This window comes from Balaenoptera borealis, assembly GCF_965194805.1.
Source record: "Balaenoptera borealis genome assembly, chromosome: 1".
Classification (NCBI taxonomy): domain Eukaryota; kingdom Metazoa; phylum Chordata; class Mammalia; order Artiodactyla; family Balaenopteridae; genus Balaenoptera; species Balaenoptera borealis.
In genome coordinates, this window is record NC_138860.1 from 79609003 (window position 1) to 79629810 (window position 20808).

Sequence of the window (20808 nt, forward strand, 5' to 3'; positions counted from 1 at the left end):
GCTAGTGTGAAGCAGCCACATAGCCCAGGGAGATCAGCTCAGTGCTCTGTGACCACCTAGAGGGGTGGGATAGGGAGGGTGGGAGGGAGACACAAGAGGAAGGAGATATGGGGATATATGTGTATATATAGCTGATTCACTTTGTTATGAAGCAGAAACTAACACACCATTGTAAAGCAATTATACTCCAATAACGATGAAAAAAAATAAAAAAGAACTTACATTGCTAGCATCAGAAGAAAGTGAAAAAAATGATCTTTACAGTTGAGCAGGCATTCCCATCTTGGAAGAGGTCTGGTTAACGTGTAATGCAGACGCACACTACACATTAGGGAGGAAGGGAGGAGCCCCAAACAGATACAGAGAGAGAATTTTATGTTTAAATTTTCTTGTCCTGCCTTAAAATATAAATTTTATCATATGGGAAGATGCAAGAATCTGGGTTCATTAAAATTCTTCCTGGGGTATACATCTAACTATCTAAGAAGGCTTCTTGTCCTAAATCCCAAGAATTTGTGATTATGTTAGGTTACATGGCAAAGAGGAATTAAGGTTGCAGATAAAATTAAGGTTGCTAATCACCTGACCTTAAAATAAGGAGATTATCCTGGATTATCCAGATGGGCCCAATGTAATCACAAGGACGCTTAAAAGTAAGAGGAAGGGGCTTCCCTGGTGGCGCAGTGGTTGAGAATCTGCCTGCCAATGCAGGGGACACGGGTTCGAGCCCTGGTCTGGGAGGATCCCACATGCCGCGGAGCAACTGGGCCCGTGAGCCACAATTACTGAGCCTGCGCGTCTGGAGCCTGTGCTCCGCAACAAGAGAGGCCGCGACAGGGAGAGGCCCGCGCACAGCAATGAAGAGGGGCCCCCGCTCGCCGCAACTAGAGAAAGCCCTCTCACGAAACGAAGACCCAACACAGCTAAAAATAAACAAAAATTTTTTTAAGTAAGAGGAAGGCAGGAAAAAGTCAGACAGATGGCAGCACAAGGATTCAGCCCGTCATTGCTGCCTTTGGAGCTGGAGGGAGAGTAGTCATGAACCAAGGCATGGAGACAGCCTCTAGATGCTGAAAAGGCAATTCTCCCCTAGAGTCTGGTTCTTTTCACATTTTTAACATGACTATTAGAAAATGTTCAATTATGTGTGTGGCTTCCATTACATTTTTACTAGACAGTGCTGTTCTGGACCCATTCTAATGTGTAAATCTGGAATTAATCATACTTTGTACAGCCTCACTCATCCTCAGGCCTGATGCAATAATGCATTTCTTCCTTCCTTGACTGCTGTTGTCTATCCTGTGCCTGATTTTTAGGCTAGGTTGGCCCTCCCATAAACCATGCAATGACAGGCCCAGAAAACCTAAACATGGGCAATAATACTGCTTCAAGGCAATTGTGCCCAGCTTACTCAGATTCTCTTACTCTACCTATAGTGCCGTCTCACAACTCTGGCAACTCTGTTTTATCAGTTTCACTTGGTATTATTCTCTAAGAATCCATAAAAGAAAAAAAAAAAAAAAAGCACTAAAAAAAGATATGCTCATTTGCCAGTTAAATTATTACACTTCGGTTCCTCTTCCAGAGCTTTGTTTAAACTTTTTAGTTTACAATCAAAAAATATTATTAAAAATAGGTGTGCATATTCTTTTAAAGTTTTTATGCACGAGCAGATAAAACTATTGGAAGCGAAATCTCTAAAACGTTAACAGTGTTTTCCCTGAGTAAACACATAAACAAGTGATTTTCTTTTTTTTTTTTACAGTTTTATGATTTTTCTGAAATGTATACAATATACATATATTGCTTTTATAATCAAAGGGAGGGGGGAAAAATACTTCAATTTATAATCAAACAGCCAAGACTGATAAGACACATGAAGCAGAGTCTGTTTCCTATATTAATGAACAGAGAGAAAGAGTGGACTTCCTGAGTTTTGCTCTCCCAAGAACCAAATGAAACAAGCCAAGCTGTTGTCTGATTCTCTTTAAGCATCTTTAGGAGATCCATCTGCAAAGACTCCTAGTGGGACGAGAAGGAGACAGCCCAGGATTTCTGATGATGGAAATACAGATTCAATAAACAGAGAAGGTGAGAGAGAATTTCCTGAGTAAGTCTGGCTGCATCAAGAAGCAGATGAAGTCACAGACCTCAGAACACCATGTGCCTTCCCCTTTAAGCACCAGTCAACCCACCCCTGACACACATGACAAGACCCCCGAAAAATGGGGTATTTGAGAAAAAATAGCAGAGTCCCCAAAGACACCTAAGGACCAAGATGGTTCCTTACTCTGTCCCAAACCTCCCTTGTTTTGGTGTCTCTCCATTCTGGCAAGGTGCTGCAGTGAGTCTATCACCACTGGGTGTGTCTGAGCGATCAAAGCGTAAGTGGAAGACAGGAGACAGCAGCATATGGTGTCCTCGCTGAGCAGGTGCCTCCCCCATGTCCATGTTCACAGCTGCATCCCAAAAGCCCTTCCCTATTAATGAGAAATTCAGGGAAGGTAACAGAAATGCCAATGACTCTACGCCAGCCCCATCACCAGCCACCCTCAAATTTCATTAGCCGACAGAGGGTAAGGGAAACAGTAATAGTTTTTTAGTCACACAGACCTTGGTTCTTCAATCTGCTCTATCTCTTACAGAAGTGAGACTTCGGGCATGTTATTTGTTTCAGAATCTGTAAAGTTGTGGTCAAAGTACCTAAAGTGGGAGGGAGACCAGACAGGACCACTCTCCTAAGAGGTAGCTTTGCACATTCCAGAATGCTTCCTAGTTACAGGAAGTACATCTACTAGGTGAGCGGGACCTCCTCGGGGTCCGTTTGACCTCTCCCTCACTTTCCCTCAGGGGGGTTCTCTATGGAATCCAGTAATGGATTAAAATTCCCCCTAATATTCCATTTCATCAGGAAAAAGAAGGGGGCCTCAATTTACGGTAGTCACTCTCCTGATCTTCTGCATCTCTCTCCAAAACACGCATACATATACACACACACACACACACACACACACACACACACACACACCTCCCTCTGCCAAGCCTTGCTCATGAAAATCCTTTTCATATCCTTGCATCTTACTTAGCAGAGTTCTCTTATGTTTGAAAAACACAGGTCACCCAAGGAAAATTTTCAGGGGACCTAGAAAGAATCCTGGGGTCTAAAAGAAGAGCGGATAAAATAAATCCATTTGCAGAAGGAAAAGTTAGATTAGACTTTGTAAGACCTATTTAAAATAAAACTAATTCAAGAAGTACCATCTCCCTTTTTAAGTAAAATTGTTCTTCCTTTCTTGCTTTCCATTCTACTATATAGTGCCCTTTCCCAACAAATTTTTCCCCAAATAGGTTTATGACTCACCTGGGAAGATAGTGTGTAACTCCAGGGAATTCCCAGTAAGAGGCAGGCAGCAAGGCTTAACCCCAGTTAAAAAATAGCTAGGGGTGACTTCAGTTTTAATCCAATTCTTTCATTTTTCAAGAGAAGATGAAATACATAGAGGGGAACAATTTCATGATAAAGAATCTAAATTCCAGCTCCTGAATCCAAGACAAGAGAACAAAGGAGCTGATCAAGAGACAGGTAAAAGAACCAGAGGTCAAAGCAAGCAGAGATCATGATACTATAATCACAAATATCTATATATAAGTCCATGCAGATATGAGAACACAGAAGGGAGAGCTTAACTCTGAGGAAGTGACAGGGGTGATGTTTGGGCCAAGTAGTGGAAGCTGAGTGAATAACAGTGGTAAGGGGATGTGGGGAGGAGATATTGACAGAGGGAGATCCATGGCTGACCAATTTCTTAGCTCAAACAAACTGCCACCTAGAATCTGTGGTTCAAATGGGCCCCCCCACTTTTTTTCACCTGGTAAACTATCCAACATCTGCAAAGCATTTGCAATTATCCTTCTCAATGGCCTAAGAAAGTATTTTCTCTCTTCAGAACTTTCTTTGATGTTTCTGTCAGGTTTCCTTCTCCCTGAAAGATGGCAGAAAATAGGTGTTCTCAGTATGGAGGTTCCTTAAAAAACTAAAAATAGAACTACCATATGACCCAGCAATCCCACTACAGGGCATATACCCTGAGAAAACCATAATTCAAAAAGAATCATGGGTGGGAACATATGTATATGTATAACTGATTCACTTTGTTATAAAGCAGAAACTAACACACCATTGTAAAGCAATTATACTTCAATAAAGATGTTTAAAAAAAAAAAAAAAAAAAGAATCATGGGGCTTCCCTAGTGGCACAGTGGTTAAGAATCCACCTGCCGGGGCTTCCCTGGTGGCGCAGTGGTTGAGAATCTGCCTGCCAATGCCGGGCACATGGGTTCGAGCCCTGGTCTGGGAAGATCCCACATGCCGCAGAGCGGCTGGGCCCGTGAGCCACAACTACTGAGCCTGCGCGTCTGGAGCCTGTGCTCCGCAATGGGAGAGGCCGCGGCAGTGAGAGGCCCGCGCACCGCGATGAAGAGTGGCCCCCGCTTGCCAGAACTGGAGAAAGCCCTCGCACAGAAACGAAGACCCAACACAGCCAAAAATAAATAAATTAATAAATTTAAAAAAAAAAAAAAAAAAAGAATCCACCTGCCAATGCAGGGGACATGGGTTCAAGCCCTGGCCCAGAAAGATCCCACATGCTGCGGAGCAACTAAGCCAGCATGCCACAACTACTGAGCCTGTGCTCTAGAGCCCGTGAGCCACAACTACTGAGCCCACATGCCACAACTACTGAAGCCCGCACGCCTAGAGCCTGTGCTCCGCAACAAAAGAAGCCACTGCAATGAGAAGTCTGCGCCCCGGAATGAAGAGTTACCCCCATTCACCACAACCAGAGAAAGCCCGCGCACAGCAACAAAGACCCAACGCAGCCAAAAATAAAAATAAATTAATTGATTTAAAAAAAAAAGAGTCATGTATCACAATGTTCATTGCAGCACTATTTACAATAGCCAGGACATGGAAGCAACCTAAGTGTCCACTGACAGATGAATGGATAAAGAAGTTGTGGCACATATATACAATGGAATATTACTCAGCCATAAAAAGAAACGAAATTGAGTTATTTGTAGTGAGGTGGATGGACCTAGAGTCTGTCATACAGAGTGAAGTAAGTCAGAAAGAGAAAAATAAATACACATATATATGGAATCTAAAAAAAAGAAAAGTGGTTCTGAAGAACCTAGGGGCAGGACAGGAATAAAGACACAGGCGTAGAGAATGGACTTGAGGACACGGGGAGGGGGAAGGGTAAGCTGGGACGAAGTGAGAGAGTGGCATGGACATATGTACACTACCAAATGTAAAATGGATGGCTAGTGGGAAGCAGCCGCATAGCACAGGGAGGTCAGCTCAGTGCTTTGTGACCACCTAGAGGGGTGGGATAGGGAGGGTGGGAGGGAGATGCAAGAGGGAGGAGATATGGGGATGTATGTATACGTATAGCTGATTCACTTTGTTATACAATAGCAGCTAACACAACAATGTAAAGCAACTATACTCCAACAAAGATGTTAAAAAAAAAAAATAGGTGTTCTCTGACACACAATGAGATCTGAGACTCAAATGAAAACAGTCCCTGTTATTACACGTAGAGGTTTCTCCAGTGCTCAATGAGGGTGGAATGTAGCCAAACTTTTTCTCAAACTCAGTATATTTATAGGCTTTTTCACTAAAGAGAACTCTCGTGCTGTATGAAATGAAAGCTCTAAAGGAAGCTTTGCCACACTGGACACATATATATATATATATATACACACAGGATTTCTCCTCAAGTATATTCTGTAAGGATGGCATGCCAACTGAAGCTTTTCCCAAACTCACTTGTATACAAATCCATTCCCCTGGGACTGCTTCTTTGGGACAAGAACATCTTAGGGGAAATCACTGACACAGTTTTCTTGGTGGTACCTTCTTTATCTTTCACTGCCTTCCTGTTGCTGAACTTTTTCCAGTTTGGATGCTGTGCAGCACTTATTGACCTTTCTTGTAATGTTTCAGTATGCTCGGATACCCTGGAAATATTCTGCATCTAGACCTGAGAAAAAAATAAAGAATAACATGCCTTATATTAGTTATTAGGAGAATCCAACATTTTTCTTCTGAAGAATTCAAAACAAAGGAAGAAAACCAAAATGATGTTTGGTCCACTTTCAACTGTTAAGTTCCAACTCTTTTTCTCTTTTTTTCTTTGTTTTTTAAAAAGAATTTATTCAGGTAGGAAGAAAGATCAACTGAGGTGGGCCTTTTAGAGTGGTTAATTGTTTTAAGTGAGCAGTTTTCTTCTGAGGAAATTAGGCACCATTTTAAACTGCACTGATTTATCTTTAAGAAGAATATGGGGTTTCCCTGGTGGCCCCGTGGTTAAGAATCCGCCTGCCAATGCAGGGGACGCAGGTTCGATCCCTGGTTCGGGAAGATCCCGCATGCCGCAGAGCAACTAAGCCCGTGCAACACAACTAATGAGCCTATGCTCTGGAGCCCACGAGCCATAACTACTGAGCCCAAGCGCCACAACTACTGAAGCCCGCATGCCTAGAGCCCGTGCTCCACAACAAGAGAAGCCACTGCAGTGAGAAGCCCGTGCACCGCAACAGAGAGTAGACTCCGCTCACCGCAACTAGAGAAAGCCCACATGCAGCAACGAAGATCCAACTCAGCCAAAAATAAATAAATAAATAAAATAAATTTATTAAAAAAAAAAGAAGAAGAATATGTACAGTAAGTTTTCCAGCATCATAAGGGAGTAGAACAGTGATGTAATGTGTTTGCATTATCTTGGAGGAATAGTTGAGGCTGTGAGACCCAACTCCCTTCATTGTCAACTCTTATTAACCACATTCTTTTAAGAGAAGCACAATACTTGCTTTATTGCATATGTCATGCTTTGAAGGACATAATAAGAAGATTCTGGAAGTTCTACAACCAAAAGTTTTTTAAAAGCTAGGCTGAAATGGGACTTTAATATGAGATATTAACCCATTCTCTAAAGTGGATCTACCAGAGCATCAACCAAATGACAACTTTTAGACCTGAAATCTCTTTCTCTCATGGTTTTCTGAAACAAAAGTAATGACTAAGTTAAAGTTTCCATACCATGAATCAAAATAAAAACTACCTTAAAGTTTAAGATGTCAATTTAATTAACCATATTCAAATTTGGTTGTTTTTGTGGGTTTTAAACTGGAAGTGTATAAAAGCAAGTAAATGGTTTGAAAGTTTAATCTTTCCCAGTCTTCTTTTGCTTGACAAAACCTACACATCATTCCTACTGCCACCACCTGACCCTAATTAGACACATACTATCCACTTTTAACTCTCAAATGGAGCAAGATTTAGTGCAATATAACCTACTGACACATTAATATTCTCTCTCTCTCTCTCTCTCTCTCTCTCTCTCTCTCTCTCTCTCACTCTCTCTCAGATACACACAATCACCCATCACTCACTCAGGTCAGGCCTACTGCTCTTATAACCAAGAGTCAGCATCTTGAACCTGTATGAACAAGAGAGGGAGAGAGAACATAAAGAAATCTACAGGGGGGCTTCCCTGGTGGCACAGTGGTTAAGAATATGCCTGCCAATGCAGGGGACATGGGTTTGAGCCCTGGTCCGGGAAGATTCCACATGCCATGTAGCAACTAAGCCCGTGCGTCACAACGACTGAGCCTGCACTCTAGAGCCCATGAGCCATAATTACTGAGCCTGCGTGCTACAACTACTGAAGCCCCTGTACCTAGAGCCCGTGCTCTGCAACAAGAGAAGCCACCACAATGAGAAGCCCACGCACTGCAACGAAGAGTAGCTCCCACTCACCACAACTAGAGAAAGCCCACGCACAGCAATGAAGACCCAACACAGCCAAAAATAAAAATAAATAAAATAAATAAATTTATTAAAAAAAAAAAAAGAAAGAAATCTACAGGGATTTCCCTGGTGGTCCAGTGGTAAAGAATCCGCCTTACAATGCAGGGGACACGGGTTCGATCCCTGGTCAGGGAACTAAGATCCCACATGCCATGGGGCAACTAAGCCCACGTGCCACAACTACTGAACTCACGCGCCTCAACCAGAGAGCCTGCATGCTGCAAACTACACAGCCCATGTGCTCTGGAACCTGCACGCCACAACTACAGAGCCCGGTGCCCTGGAGCTTGCGCGCCACAACTAGAGAAAGAAAACCGACCACCACAATTAGCAAGAAGCTTGCATGCTGCAATGAAAGATCCTGCGTGCTGCAACTAAGACCCAACACAGCCAAAAATAAATTAAATAAATAAATAATTTAAATAAATAAATAAATAGCTATTGGATAAAAGATAAATTAAAAAAAAAAAGAAAAGAAATCTACAGAGAGACATCCAAGTTGAATTCATTGAGCATGGTACCAGAAGCTGGGGATACAAAGGTGAGTACAATTAGATCATTGTACTGAAGAGGAAACAGGCTCAAAGAGTCATGTGACTGGCCCAAAGACATACGGCCAACAAGGAGCAGAGCTGGAATTCAAACCTGGGTCTGACTGACTCCAAGGCCCGCACTCTTAAACACCATGCAGACAGCCCTTCACATGACCACCTTCAAAGGACCTACAATCTAGTAGGTAGAAAGAGATTAATGAGTACTGCCATGTGTTTTGTTTTGAGAAAAGGAGTGGGACATAGGGAAGGAAACTCATCCATCCTGGGCAGGAGAGGAGAACTGTTAAAGCTTCTTGGAAGATGTGTTCCTTTAGCTGAGTTGTGAAAGACCACTGTAGTAAGGCAAGGATTAAGGGAAAGGGCATTCGAGGCAAAGAGAACAACACAGAGAAAAACAAAAATAGTAATATAGTCAGGGAACTGCAAATTTCGTATTTCTGAATCATCAAGTCAGGAAGACCACAAAGGAAGATAAAGCTGTTGAGGTAAACAGGAGTCAGATTAGGGGAGGGGAGAAGGGGGTGCCTGGAATGCCAAGTAAGGAGTTGCCAATTGAAGGGCTTAAAATGGGAGACGTGGTAAGATCTGGGGTTGGTGACAGCCACTCTGGTGGTGGTGAACTGGATGCCCTAGAAGGGGAGTGAGACTGGCAGCCAGGAGGCCAGACAGAAGTAAAGCAATAACAACTTTTGTGCGCTCTTTGACTAGGCAGGCTCATCCTTCTACACAAGGACATGGTGGGAAGTGGTCCCAGAAATAACAGAGCAGCACAGAGGCCAGTTCAGAAGTATGCCAAATGGGACAAATGATACTACATCCCAAATACACCACAGTTGACCTTGGCTCTTCAGACTTATGACCTTTGGCTTAGCTACAATTTAAGGAAAGATCCTAAGATTATTCTATAGTTCTTCTAGACTGCAGATTGTTCAAAGTTAAGGACTATTATCTTATTCGTCTCTGTAGATCCCACACTATTCACTATACACACAGTGGCTTACACATAATAAGTGCTCTGTAAATGTTTTTTTAAAAATCCTTTCATCCTACAATTGAGTGCTTTCTATACACCATGTTCTAGGGACTAAGGAAACAGATTAGGACCATACTCTCATGGAGCTTATTTTCTAGTTTGGGAAATAGACAATAAGCAAGTAAACAAATATATAATATTTTCAAGAAGTGATACTACTTAACACAGGGATAGAGTAATAAAGGCTCTATTTTATTGTAGATAAGGTAATCAGAGAAGGCCTCTCTGATGAAATGAATATCTGAGTAAAGCCCTGAACAAGTTACCTGAAAAAGAGTATTCCAGGCAGAGGGAGTGTGCATGGCATGTTTATGAAACAGCAATAAAGCCAGGGTAGCTAGAGTAGAGTGACCATAAGGAAGAGGGTAGGAGGTGAGATTAGAGAGGTAACTCGGGATCAGATCATGCAGGGACTTGGAGGGGAATTATTTTAAGCATAATAGAAGATGAAATTTCACTTCTTTATGGTGCGTCCCATTCTCAAGGAATGCAAATGAAGTAGTATTAGTCATAAACAATCCTAGAGGTAAATCTACTGTCCAAAGGCATTGCAAAGCATTCTTTTTTTTTTTTTTCTTTTTGTGGCTGCATTGGGTCTTCGTTGCTGCGCGCGGGCTTTCTTTAGTTGCAACGAACAGGGGCTACTCTTCTTTTTTTTTTTTTTTTTTTTTTATAAATATTTATTTATTTATTTATGGCTGTGTTGGGTCTTCGTTTCTGTGCGAGGGCTTTCTTCCAGTTGTGGCGAGCGGGGGCCACTCTTCATCACGGTGCGCAGACCTCTCACCATCGCGGCCTCTCCCGCTGCGGAGCACAGGCTCCAGATGCACAGGCTCAGTAATTGTGGCTCACGGGCCCAGTTGCTCCGCGGCATGTGGGATCATCCCAGACCAGGGCTCGAACCCGTGTCCCCCGCATTGGCAGGCAGATTCTCAACCACTGCGCCACCAGGGAAGCCCAGGGGCTACTCTTCTTTGCAGTGCACAGGCTTCTCATGGCTGTGGCTTCTCCTGTTGCAGAGCATGGGCTCTAGGCGTGCAGGCTCATAGTTGCTGTACACGAGCTCAGTAGTTGCGGCACAAGAGCCCTGTAGTTGCGGCACACAGGCCCTAGAGCACACGGGCTTCAGTAGTTGCAGTGCATGGGCTCAGTAGTTGTGGCACACGGGCTCTAGAGTGCACAGGCTTCAGTAATTGTGGCGAGCATTCTTTAAATAAGCTGGTTATTAGATTATCTATTATTTGGAAATCTATCCACCACCACCCCCTATTGCATTGCCTCCAATAAGACAATTTAGAATAGACTAGGGGAATAAAAAAAGATTTCTGAATTTACGGTTCAAAAATATCTTTTGAAAGGTAATATTTCTGTTCTAGCCGAGTCAATCCATTAAGGCATGCTTAAAAAAAAAAAAAATTCTAAGGCTTTTCTTCCCCAGTCATGCAGGGTTCTACTTCTTATCACACATCAATGGGTCCCTCCTGACCACTGTCTCCATGAGATTAACTTTTCAAACCTCAGATTCCTCCCATCGCTCAATAGGCAGCAGAATTAAGTCAATTTGGGTTGCATGACATTCCATGATTCTGGAGCATTCGGTATAAAAGATCTACAAGTGATTCTAGTCCAAGCAGTGTGTATAAATGCTGAGAGATTGCCCTGGAATGAGATGACGATTAATAGACATTTCTCACACAAGGATGAAGGCCAAGCATGGAGCAGTCCGTGTTACTAAATCCCCTATGAGCATGGCTTTCCCTGCAACACCTTCTGGTGTCAAAGTGACAAAACAGCAAGATACAAAAGAAATGGCTTGGGTCAGAACAAGGGGAGAGGGAGCTTGGGAGTGGAAAGAAAAACATGGAACAGAGGGAGATATGAAGAGGCAAAGTACTTTGGAATGAGCTGAGGGAAGGATGAGAATGAGCAGAGGAACACACAGGAAGGTAGGACAGAGATTGATGCCATCCTGCACTGTTGCTTACCTGCATGTCTGTGTCCTCCTGGACTGGACCCCCAGAATCTAGGTGGTTTCCGGCTAGTGCGTCCCCAGCACGGAGCCCCCAGAGCCCTGCTCACAGCCAGCACTAAACTGTTTGTGGAGATACAAGAAGAAAAGGATTGCTCTCTTCCCCCACTTTCACCATATATTTTTCTGACTTCTATAAAACCTAGTTCTGCGAATTCTTTTTTTTCTACCTAGTTTCTTTCATTTCCCCCTCTCTGTCCTATAAGTTAGCTCAGGTGGGCACCCTCTGTTCTACAACCAAAATGTGAGGCCAGAGACAAACTGACAGGACCAAAGAGGGACCATCTACGACAAAGGTTGCCCAACAGACTTAAGAAGAGAGACTACACAGAGGTGGAATCAGAAAAGAGGCAATTGCAATATCAGAAGAGAAACAAAAAAGAAGTGAGCTGCAAGGCTGCTGAAGTGGAAAGCTCAGATCTCCTTGTGCCTACAAACATTTGCTGTGACAGCCTTTTCTTAAGGCCGTTGGCATGCCTCATGGGCTAAGGGCAGTGTTAAGATGGGCTCTGTCTAGGACAGAGACAAGAAAAGGTACTCACGGGAGAAAGAAGGATGGAGGAGGATTCCAGGGCCTGGGTGTGAGGAAGATAGCCGAGACAAGGAACTTAAGACCAGTCGGAGCCAGCTTGGAATTGTAAAAGGGATCTGCATGTGATGGGAGCTTATAAAGGGGGAAGCCTCAAGTATGGGACAAACTGAAGGCCCCTGAAGGCAGACAGAAAGAGCGAGGTCTCACCCAAAAGAAATAGCAGAACAAAGCCACACCCACGCAGCTACTCCAAACCCGCTTCCCCTGTGCAAGCAGCTTCCCTGCACCCACTGGACTCCAAGATTTCTCTCTAGAAGACTGGACTCTGGTGCCCGGAACTACAACACCCATAGTGCCCCACGCGCAGGCCGAGTGACTCACCCTCTTCTGATCCCCACTAGCCAATGGGCTTCGCCAATTTCCCCTGCCCCCGGAAAAGCCGCGGGAGAAGAGGGCGCTTCTGGACCCGTGTTCTCTTTGGCCCTCGGGGAATCCAAAGGTGCAGTGCTTACGGCCAGACCGTAAGGCAGCGGTCCTAGGTGTAAGGAAGGGGTCGTCCATGGCATGGGTTCTGCTAACCGAACGTGGGCTGCTTAGGCTGACAGATAGCGCCAACCCTCTCCTTTTAGGTTCCTTCCCCACCTCTTCCGGGGCTGGCCTAGGACCTGCAGCACATGCGCACTGTCCCACCGGTTCCGGGGCTGGCCTCGTTCCGGAAGCACGCACTCACTTCTTTACCTTCGCCGCGGCGGGCCTCGGACTTGCAGCACGTGCACACCTAGAGGAAGACCCGACACTCAATCTGGTTGTTTCCGTTGCTGTGCTCAGGGCATTGTAGTTTGGGTAATGCTGTCCTTTTTTTCATTTTCTTTCTCTTGTTTAACATCGGGAAGCAGCAATGAAGTGTTATTAAAAGATCCCTAAAAAAAAAAAAAAAAAAAGATCCCTAAAGCTGGAGTTGAAATTTGCCCTTTGTAACAAATCAGCTGTGGGGTATTGGGCAAGTCATTTAATCTTCCGTTAGGACCTAGTGGTCTGTGAAACCTGGATGACACTTGAGACTCAGCCCGCCTCTTCGCGCTGCTGGGAGGGCTGTTTGCAAACTGTTGGTGCCCACAGCCCTCCAGGTCCCCGTAGGACAGCCAAGCTGCCTCCTAAGCGCAGTGCCCCAGAGAACCAAATGATCGAGCTGAGCATTGGTCCAGCATCATCGAATGAAGTGAAAGAAAGGAAGTGGAAATGGGACAGCATTTTGGGGGTCAGCTGGAAGGAGAAGTGGGGAAAGAGAAGTTTTGTTGGGTTTTCCCCTCTACCAGCAATTCCTGATAATTCTCTACCTGAATATCCTCCCATCTGACCCCTTTTCTCCATCCCTACTGTCATTCACAGATCAAGATCATCTCTTGCTTAAATGATTTCTCCATCTCCAGTTCCCACCCCACCATTTGTTGGTTTATTCTGAAGTGCAAATGTGGTCATTAAAATGTGTCATGACTTACCTGTGCCCCTAAAATAAAGTACCAACACCTTAACAAGGGTTTCATTGCCTGGCCTCTTCCTACTCCTCCAGCCTTCTCTCACTCTGTGTTCCAATCACTTTCAAATACTATGTTCTTTTTTTTTTTTTTTTTTAATCTTTAAAATGTTTTTCTTTTATTGTGATGAAATATACATAACATAAAATTTACGATTTTTAAGTGTACACTTCAGTGGCATTAATTACATGCACATTGTTGTGCAACCGTCACCACAGTCTGTCTCCAGAACTTTTTCATCTTTCCAAACTGAAACTCTGAACTCTTTGAACAATAACTCCCCATCCCTCCATTGCTTCCAGCCCCTGGCAACCACCATTCTACTTTCTGTCTCTATTAACTTGACTACTATAGGTACCTCATGTAAGTGGAATCACACAGTAGTTGTCCTTTTGTGACTGGCTTGTTTCAGTTAGCATAATATCCTCAAGGTTGTACTTTAACGCAAGAGGCTGCTTCTTACCTCAAGGCCTTTTTGCCTGTGGAAACAATGTAATAAGCATTCTGAACTCTGCCGAACACAATCCTGGCTTGCTTTTAAGCAATGCCATCCACCATACTCTGTCAGTTCTCCCTTTTCGGCTCTGAAAGATTCTGTAGCTTTCTGTTAGTTTAGTTATTAGAAGTCCAGCCTAGTGTAGTTAGCCCACTTTAAAACTTCAGTCTCATATCAAGTTTACATTCCTTCCTTCCCTTCAGCACCAGCCAGTCTTCAGCGTGGGACTCAGTTTGGGGAACTGGTGCATTCTGTCCTTTAATAGAACTCTCTTTTTTGCTAATTTAAGCTACTTGTTGTGTTGGGGCCTGGAGGAGGGTCTGGGATGAAGGGCAAAACATCCTTTTACCTAACTGGGCATGTCATGGCAATCATCTGTTGGTTGTTTGCCTCTCGGGCTAAAGCTGACTGATTGTGGATACCTTCCATTTGGAAAGTGCCCAAATGCTAACTCTTACGGGCACATGGATTAGTTTCCTGGGAGCTCTCTCCATCGCACAGTCCCCTGATGGGACATCTGCTCCAGCCTAACTGCTTCCCACAAGGCCTCAGGTCCTGCCTTTGGCTGTATAACTAAGCTCGCCTGGCTAATGGTTTTCTTGGGAGGAGGACCAGCAAGATGGCTCAAGCTGTGTTGATTTTCACACTGTTCCTCTGACTTACAGGAAACTCACATGTCCCTGCTAAACCACATTGTAGGAGTGACAGCCCTTTCCCTGTCAACCCTCACTCCTTATTCCAGTGATCACAGAGAACAGATCGGCAAGCTCATCAGCAGGTATCCAACCACGGACTGAGATGCAGTCTCTCCTTGCCAACCCATCGATTTCTATGAGTGGTTCTCTCGGAGACCCCTCACTCGGGGAAGGTGAGGACAAAACGCACAGCACTCGATCCCTTGGCTGGTGACAGACACATGATTCCATCAGTCCCTTTTTCCTTTCCACCTCCAAACCATCTTCTATTTATTTCCTGGGGAGGTAGAGGATGGGGTGCTGGGCTATGGTTTGGGATAGCAGAACTGACTTGCCACCTCTTCATGGTACCTCTCGGTTTGGCAGAATAACTGACAATTCCAGGGTACCTAATGAGTCCTACTTAACGTCCTGCAACAAAAATGCCATCTCCTTTGCCGAGGACACTTGTCAAACACCTCAACACCTTCTCTTTTCTTCCCTTTGTCTGTGACTAGTTCCTTCTCATATTTTATGTAACAACGTAGATATCATCACCGCTGGGAAAAAATCCTAACAACACTGCCAAGCCTTAGGCAGGAGGCTGATCTATCACTTCCAAAGGTCCCCTTGCCTCCCTCTTAACACTTACCATGTTATGTTCTAAATGACTCTTGATAGTATATCTTCCCCATGAGACCAAGCCCTACAGGGGCTGGGACAGTGTCAGTTTTGCTCATCTTGGTCTCATAATGCCTCACACACAGATAGCACTAAATACATGAATGAAGGATTCCTAGGCTTTGGGGAAGAGTCTGTGCGATTTGAAAGAGCCTAGGGTCCTGCTGAAATGCCATTGTTCCTGCTACCTCTACGTCCCTGAGAACTGTTGTGCTCTACTCCTACTTTACATATCAGGTTATGTTGTTAGAACATCTCTGAAACATCTGAAGTGCTGTATTAGAATCTGCACTTTTATAAATTAGTTTTATTCGATCAACCTGCCCTGTAAGCATTTGCAAAGTTTGCAAGAGAGGAAATTGTGAGACAGCCAAGGATGGGGGATTACCCTAAACTTTGGCTCCATTCCTCACAAGCCCAGAATCCCTTTCCCAGTTGTTTGGAAGTTTGACTCCATCCAGTAGGAGCTCCCTTCCCACTATTTCTCTGTGATGGAATGGAAAGGATGGCTTCTCCTATGACTGCTCTGCAGCCTCTGGATGTAACATTCCTTCATTCATTTGTTCAACAAAATATTTTTAACTGACCTAGAAGGACGGAGGGAGCTTTAATGTATGTCTGACCAGGGCCCTTCAGGCTACTGGCAACAGGATGAAGGATGAACAGCTTTCCAAAATAAGCATATTCCTATGCTCGGACACGAGGTAGAGTTCTCAGGAGCTGGAGCCACTCCTTCCTCCTCCCCTTTTCCTTCCTGTCCACGCCCCCACAATGGAGCAGAAAGGAAAAGCTGTGCCACAGGCCTATGGAAAAATGCCCCTTGGCTCTCAGAGCCCCGGCATGAAATAAGATACCGTTCTTAGGAAGCAGTTCCAGACAAAAGATCCTCCTAATGTCCCCTGTCCTGAATTGTCTACTCTCTGTTTTAAAATGGGGGCAGCATTTTGTCTGAAGAGCCAAATTCCTGGATTAACTAAAACATGAATTTATCCAGACTATCACATTTACCCATTTATCCAACAAATATATGTGGAGCAGCCTTTATATGCTAGTTGCTGGGGACACTAGAGTAAAGACACAATTCCTGCTCTCAAGGTACAATCTAGTGAGGGAAAAAAACAATTTCAGCACCAGGAACTATGACAGAGCTTTGCATCTATGGCCTGGAGATGGTGGAGGTTAGGGAAAGCGTCCCAGGGGAAATAACACTGGCTTAGCCTTAAAGTAGAAATTGACCAAGCAGGAAGGGGGAGGGGAGAGATGCAGGATTGTGGGCAGAAAAAACACCAAGTACAGAGGCCAGGAAATAACAGAAGCAAACCCTTGCTGAGCACTGTCGGACGCCACTCTAAGAGCTCAACAAGTGTTACCTCATTTGATTCTCACAACAACTGTTTGAAATACATAGTATGCCTATATGATAGATGAAGAGGTTAAGGTATAAGGTACAGATAAGGCAGGGAGAGGTGAAGTAAATGTATTGAACAAGATCACAGTTTACTTTTTCTTTTAAACAATTACTTTTATTTTTTATTTATTTATTTATCCTTTTTTTTTTTTTTTTTTTTTGGTTGCTCTGGGTCTTAGTTGCAGCTCATGGGCTCCTTAGTTGCGGCTCGCAGGCTCCTTAGTTGTGGTATGCGAACTCTTAGTTGTGGCCTGCATGTGGGATCTAGTACCCTGACCAGGGATCAAACCTGGGCCCCCTCTATTAGGAGCTCAGAGTCTTAACCACTGCACCACCAGGGAAGTCCCAATCACAGTTTACTTAATAAGTGATGAAGCCAAGACTCAAACCAGGAAGGAACCTGGAGGAATCAAACCCAGGCCCCCTGCATTGGGACCGCTAAGTCTTAGCCACCGGACCACCAGGGAAGTCCCAATACCATGTTCTACTTTTTCTTTTTCCTTAGGCTTCCAGACATCACCATCCAGGTCATCAGATGGTGGCCCAGCCAGTGGTAAACTCTTCCTCAACACTGTGGTGGGTGACGCAGTGGAGTTTCCCCTGGAGATACTGGAAGGAGCTCAAACTGCCTGGCCCTTTGTGACTTGTTTCTGGGCCCTGCCTCGCAAGGAACAAATGAAGGACAATTCAACCTGATGTCTTTGGCAGTTGGTTCAGAGGATGATGAGTTGCTTGGCCATTTCCTGCAAGTCAGCAACATAACTGGGGAACATAAAGGAAACCACCAGGTCCAGAGCTTTATCAATACAGTGAGTTAGTGTAACCAATCCAACCACAGCCCCAGGTGAAGCATCAGACTAGAGAAGGAGAAAAGAGTAGAAAAGATAAGAGATTGAGAAGCCCAGTCTGATTCAGGAGATAAGACCAATATGCCTGAAACAAGGAATTATAAAAGACACAGAAAAGAATGCTAATGGATGTGGGATTTCTTTTGGGAGGGATGAAAATATTCTCAAATTATATTGTGATGATGTTTGAAGAACCCTGTGAATTTACAAGAAAAAGAACAAAACAAAACACTGAACTGTACATTTTGTTTTGGTTTTTTTTGGCCACGCCACACAACTCGTGGGATCTCTGTTCCCTGACCAGCGATTGAACCCGGGCCATGGCAGTGAAAGTCCAGAATCCTAACCACTAGGCCACCAGGGAACTCCCCTGAACTATATACTTTAAATGGGTAAATTGTACAGCATGTGAATTATACCTCAATAAAAGATGTTTAATTTTTTTTTAAAAAAAGACACAGTTGTAGTGGACTAGGAGAGGAGAAACCAGAATCCCAGTCCTTTACTTATTGTGCCAATAACTATGTGACCTTGGTCACTTTCCTTCTTCAAGCCTCAGCTTCCTCACCTGTTAGATGAAGGAGTTGGACTAGATGACCTGTGAGGTTCCTGTATTAGTTTCCTGGAGCTGTTGTATCAAATTACCACAAACTGAAAACAACAGAAAGGGGACTTCCCTGGTGGCACAGTGGTTGAGAATCTGCCTGCCAATGCAGGGGACATGGGTTCGAGCCCTGGTCTGGGAAGTCCCACATGCCGCGGAGCAACTAAGCCTGTGCACCACAACTACTGAATCTGTGCTCTAGAGCCCATGAGCCACAACTACTGAGCCCGCACACCACAACTACTGAAGCCCACGTGCCTAGAGCGCATGCTCCACAGCAAGAGAAGCTGCTGCAGTGAGAAGCCAGTGTACCCCAACGAAGAATAGCCCCTGCTCGCCGCAACTAGAGAAAGACTGCCCGCAGCAAGGAAGACCCAATGCAGCCAATAAATAAATAATTTTTAAAAAATAAATAAATAAAAATAAAACAACAGAAAGTTATTCTCTCACAGTTCTGGAAGCCATAAGGCTGAAATCAAGGTATTGTCAATATCACACTCCCTCCAGAGACTCTAGGGGAGAATCCATTCCTTGTCTTTTCCAGGTTTGTTCTTAGGCTTGTGGCTTCATCTCTCTCTGCTCTGTCTTTCCACATGGATAATCTAGGATAAACCCCTCCTCTCAAGATCCTTAATTAAATCACATCTTTTGCCATATAATGTAGCATCCACGTGTTTCAGGGAATTGACATAGATATCTTGGGGGGAGGGCAGTAATTCATATACAGATCTTTGCAAGTTTATAGAAGAGTTGAGAGAACCAACTTGAGAAAATTTGAACTGCCTTATAGTCTCTAGACACCCCCCCTTCTTCACTTCACTTCCATCCTAGTTCACATTTAAAATAAGTTCCGTTTGTATGGAATTTTATGGTTTGAAAAGTTATTATGCATTTATCAGCTCATTGCAGTCGCATAAAAACCTGTAAATTTGGGCTTCCCTGGTGGCGCAGTGGTTGAGAATCTGCCTGACAATGCAGGGGACACTGGTTCGAGCCCTGGTCTGGGAAGATCCCACATGCCGCGGAGCAACTAGGCCCGTGAGCCACAACTACTGAGCCTGCGCATCTGGAGCCCGTGCTCCGCAACAAGAGAGGCCCGCGCACCGCGATGAAGAGTGGCCCCCACTTGCCGCAACTGGAGAAAGCCCTCACACAGAAACGAAGACCCAACACAGCCAAAAACATAATAAATAAATAAATTAATTAAAAAAAAAAAAACCTGTAAATTTGTTATTATCACTATAATTTCATTTCCAATGAGAAAATGGAGGCTGAGAGAGATTAAGTGACCTAACCAAGGTCACACACGCTGGAAAGTACCAGTGCTAGACTCTAGTATTAGTCCTTGCCCTCCAAATCCTTTGGTACCCATTCTGCCATCACCTGCCTGAATCTTGGTATAGCATCAGGAGTTTCCAGACCAGGGCGGGGTAGAGGCACCTGGAGTAAATTCAGTTCTCCCTATTCCTCCTGCTAAGCATAGCTGAAAACCCTGGACAGTTTATATAAAACCAACATAAGAAGATCTGAAAGGTGGGAAGAAAAAGGCAGACTGACTAGGGTTCTTGGAACCCAAAGCTCGACATAACAGTGAGTTCCCTGGGTTTTCTTTTTGCCTCATATATATCATGGACTGGGTGCTGGAGAAGCAACCCAGAAATGGCAATGGGCACAGACAAAATGAAGTCCCAAGAGCTTCCCTGGTGGCGCAGTGGTTGAGAATCTGCCTGCCAATGCAGGGGACACGGGTTCGAGCCCTGGTCTGGGAAGATCCCACATGCCGCGGAGCAACTAGGCCCATGAGCCACAACTACTGAGCCTGCGTGTCTGGAGCCTGTGCTCCGCAACGAGAGGCCACAATAGTGAGAGGCCCGTGCACCGCGATGAAGAGTGGCCCCCGCTTGCCGCAACTAGAGAAAGCCCTCGCACAGAAACGAAGACCCAACACAGCCAAAAATAAAAATAAATTAATTAATTAATTAATTAAAAAAAAAAAAATGAAGTCCCAAGAAAAGCCTGCTTGCTTTCTCTAGCCAAAGGACTAGGAAAAAGGCAATCCAGCAAGACTGAAAACCTTTGGACGATAACTGCTTGACTCCAGCCGAACACCATGGAAAAAAATCATGGTCCTACCTCCAACCCTACAGGGAGGTGGAGACCCTAGACTTCCACCTTTGTCCAGTTGTAATGAGGTACCATTCCCCATTCCCCATTCCCCTCACCAGGGTAGTATCAGAGAAGATAGAGTGGGGAGCCAACCTTTCATTCCTGCCCAGAGGTAGTGAGTTCCCCATTCCGAGGTAATGACACCCCTCCCCCTCCCCCTCCCTGCCAGAGTGTCAGAGGAGGCCACCTAGGGAGTCTGAAATCCTATATGCACCCCGAAATGAGGAGTTACCTCCCCCCTCTACTCTGGGTGGACAAAGGAGGCTGAGTGGAGAACCTGGACCTTCACTCCTGCCTGACATTCATGAGGTGATGCCCCTTACCCACAACTGGCATGATGTCAGAGGAATCCTGCTAAAACAGAAGATTTAAATA

General features: G+C 44.6%; 1 protein-coding gene across 1 annotated transcript in view; it reads right to left on the reverse strand.

Annotated features, from left to right (window-relative positions):
• CD1D (CD1d molecule) overlaps positions 1 to 14704 on the reverse strand; it is a 58703-nt gene extending 43999 nt beyond the window's left edge. Inside the window, exons 1-3 of the mRNA XM_082406287.1 lie at positions 12403 to 14704; positions 11446 to 11552; positions 5918 to 6044 (exon numbers count right to left, since the gene is read on the reverse strand). Coding sequence (XP_082262413.1) covers positions 5918 to 6038 — 121 coding nt within the window. The 5' untranslated portion in view covers positions 6039 to 6044; positions 11446 to 11552; positions 12403 to 14704. The remainder of the gene's footprint in view (positions 1 to 5917; positions 6045 to 11445; positions 11553 to 12402) is intronic.
• Positions 14705 to 20808: the final 6104 nt, after the last annotated feature.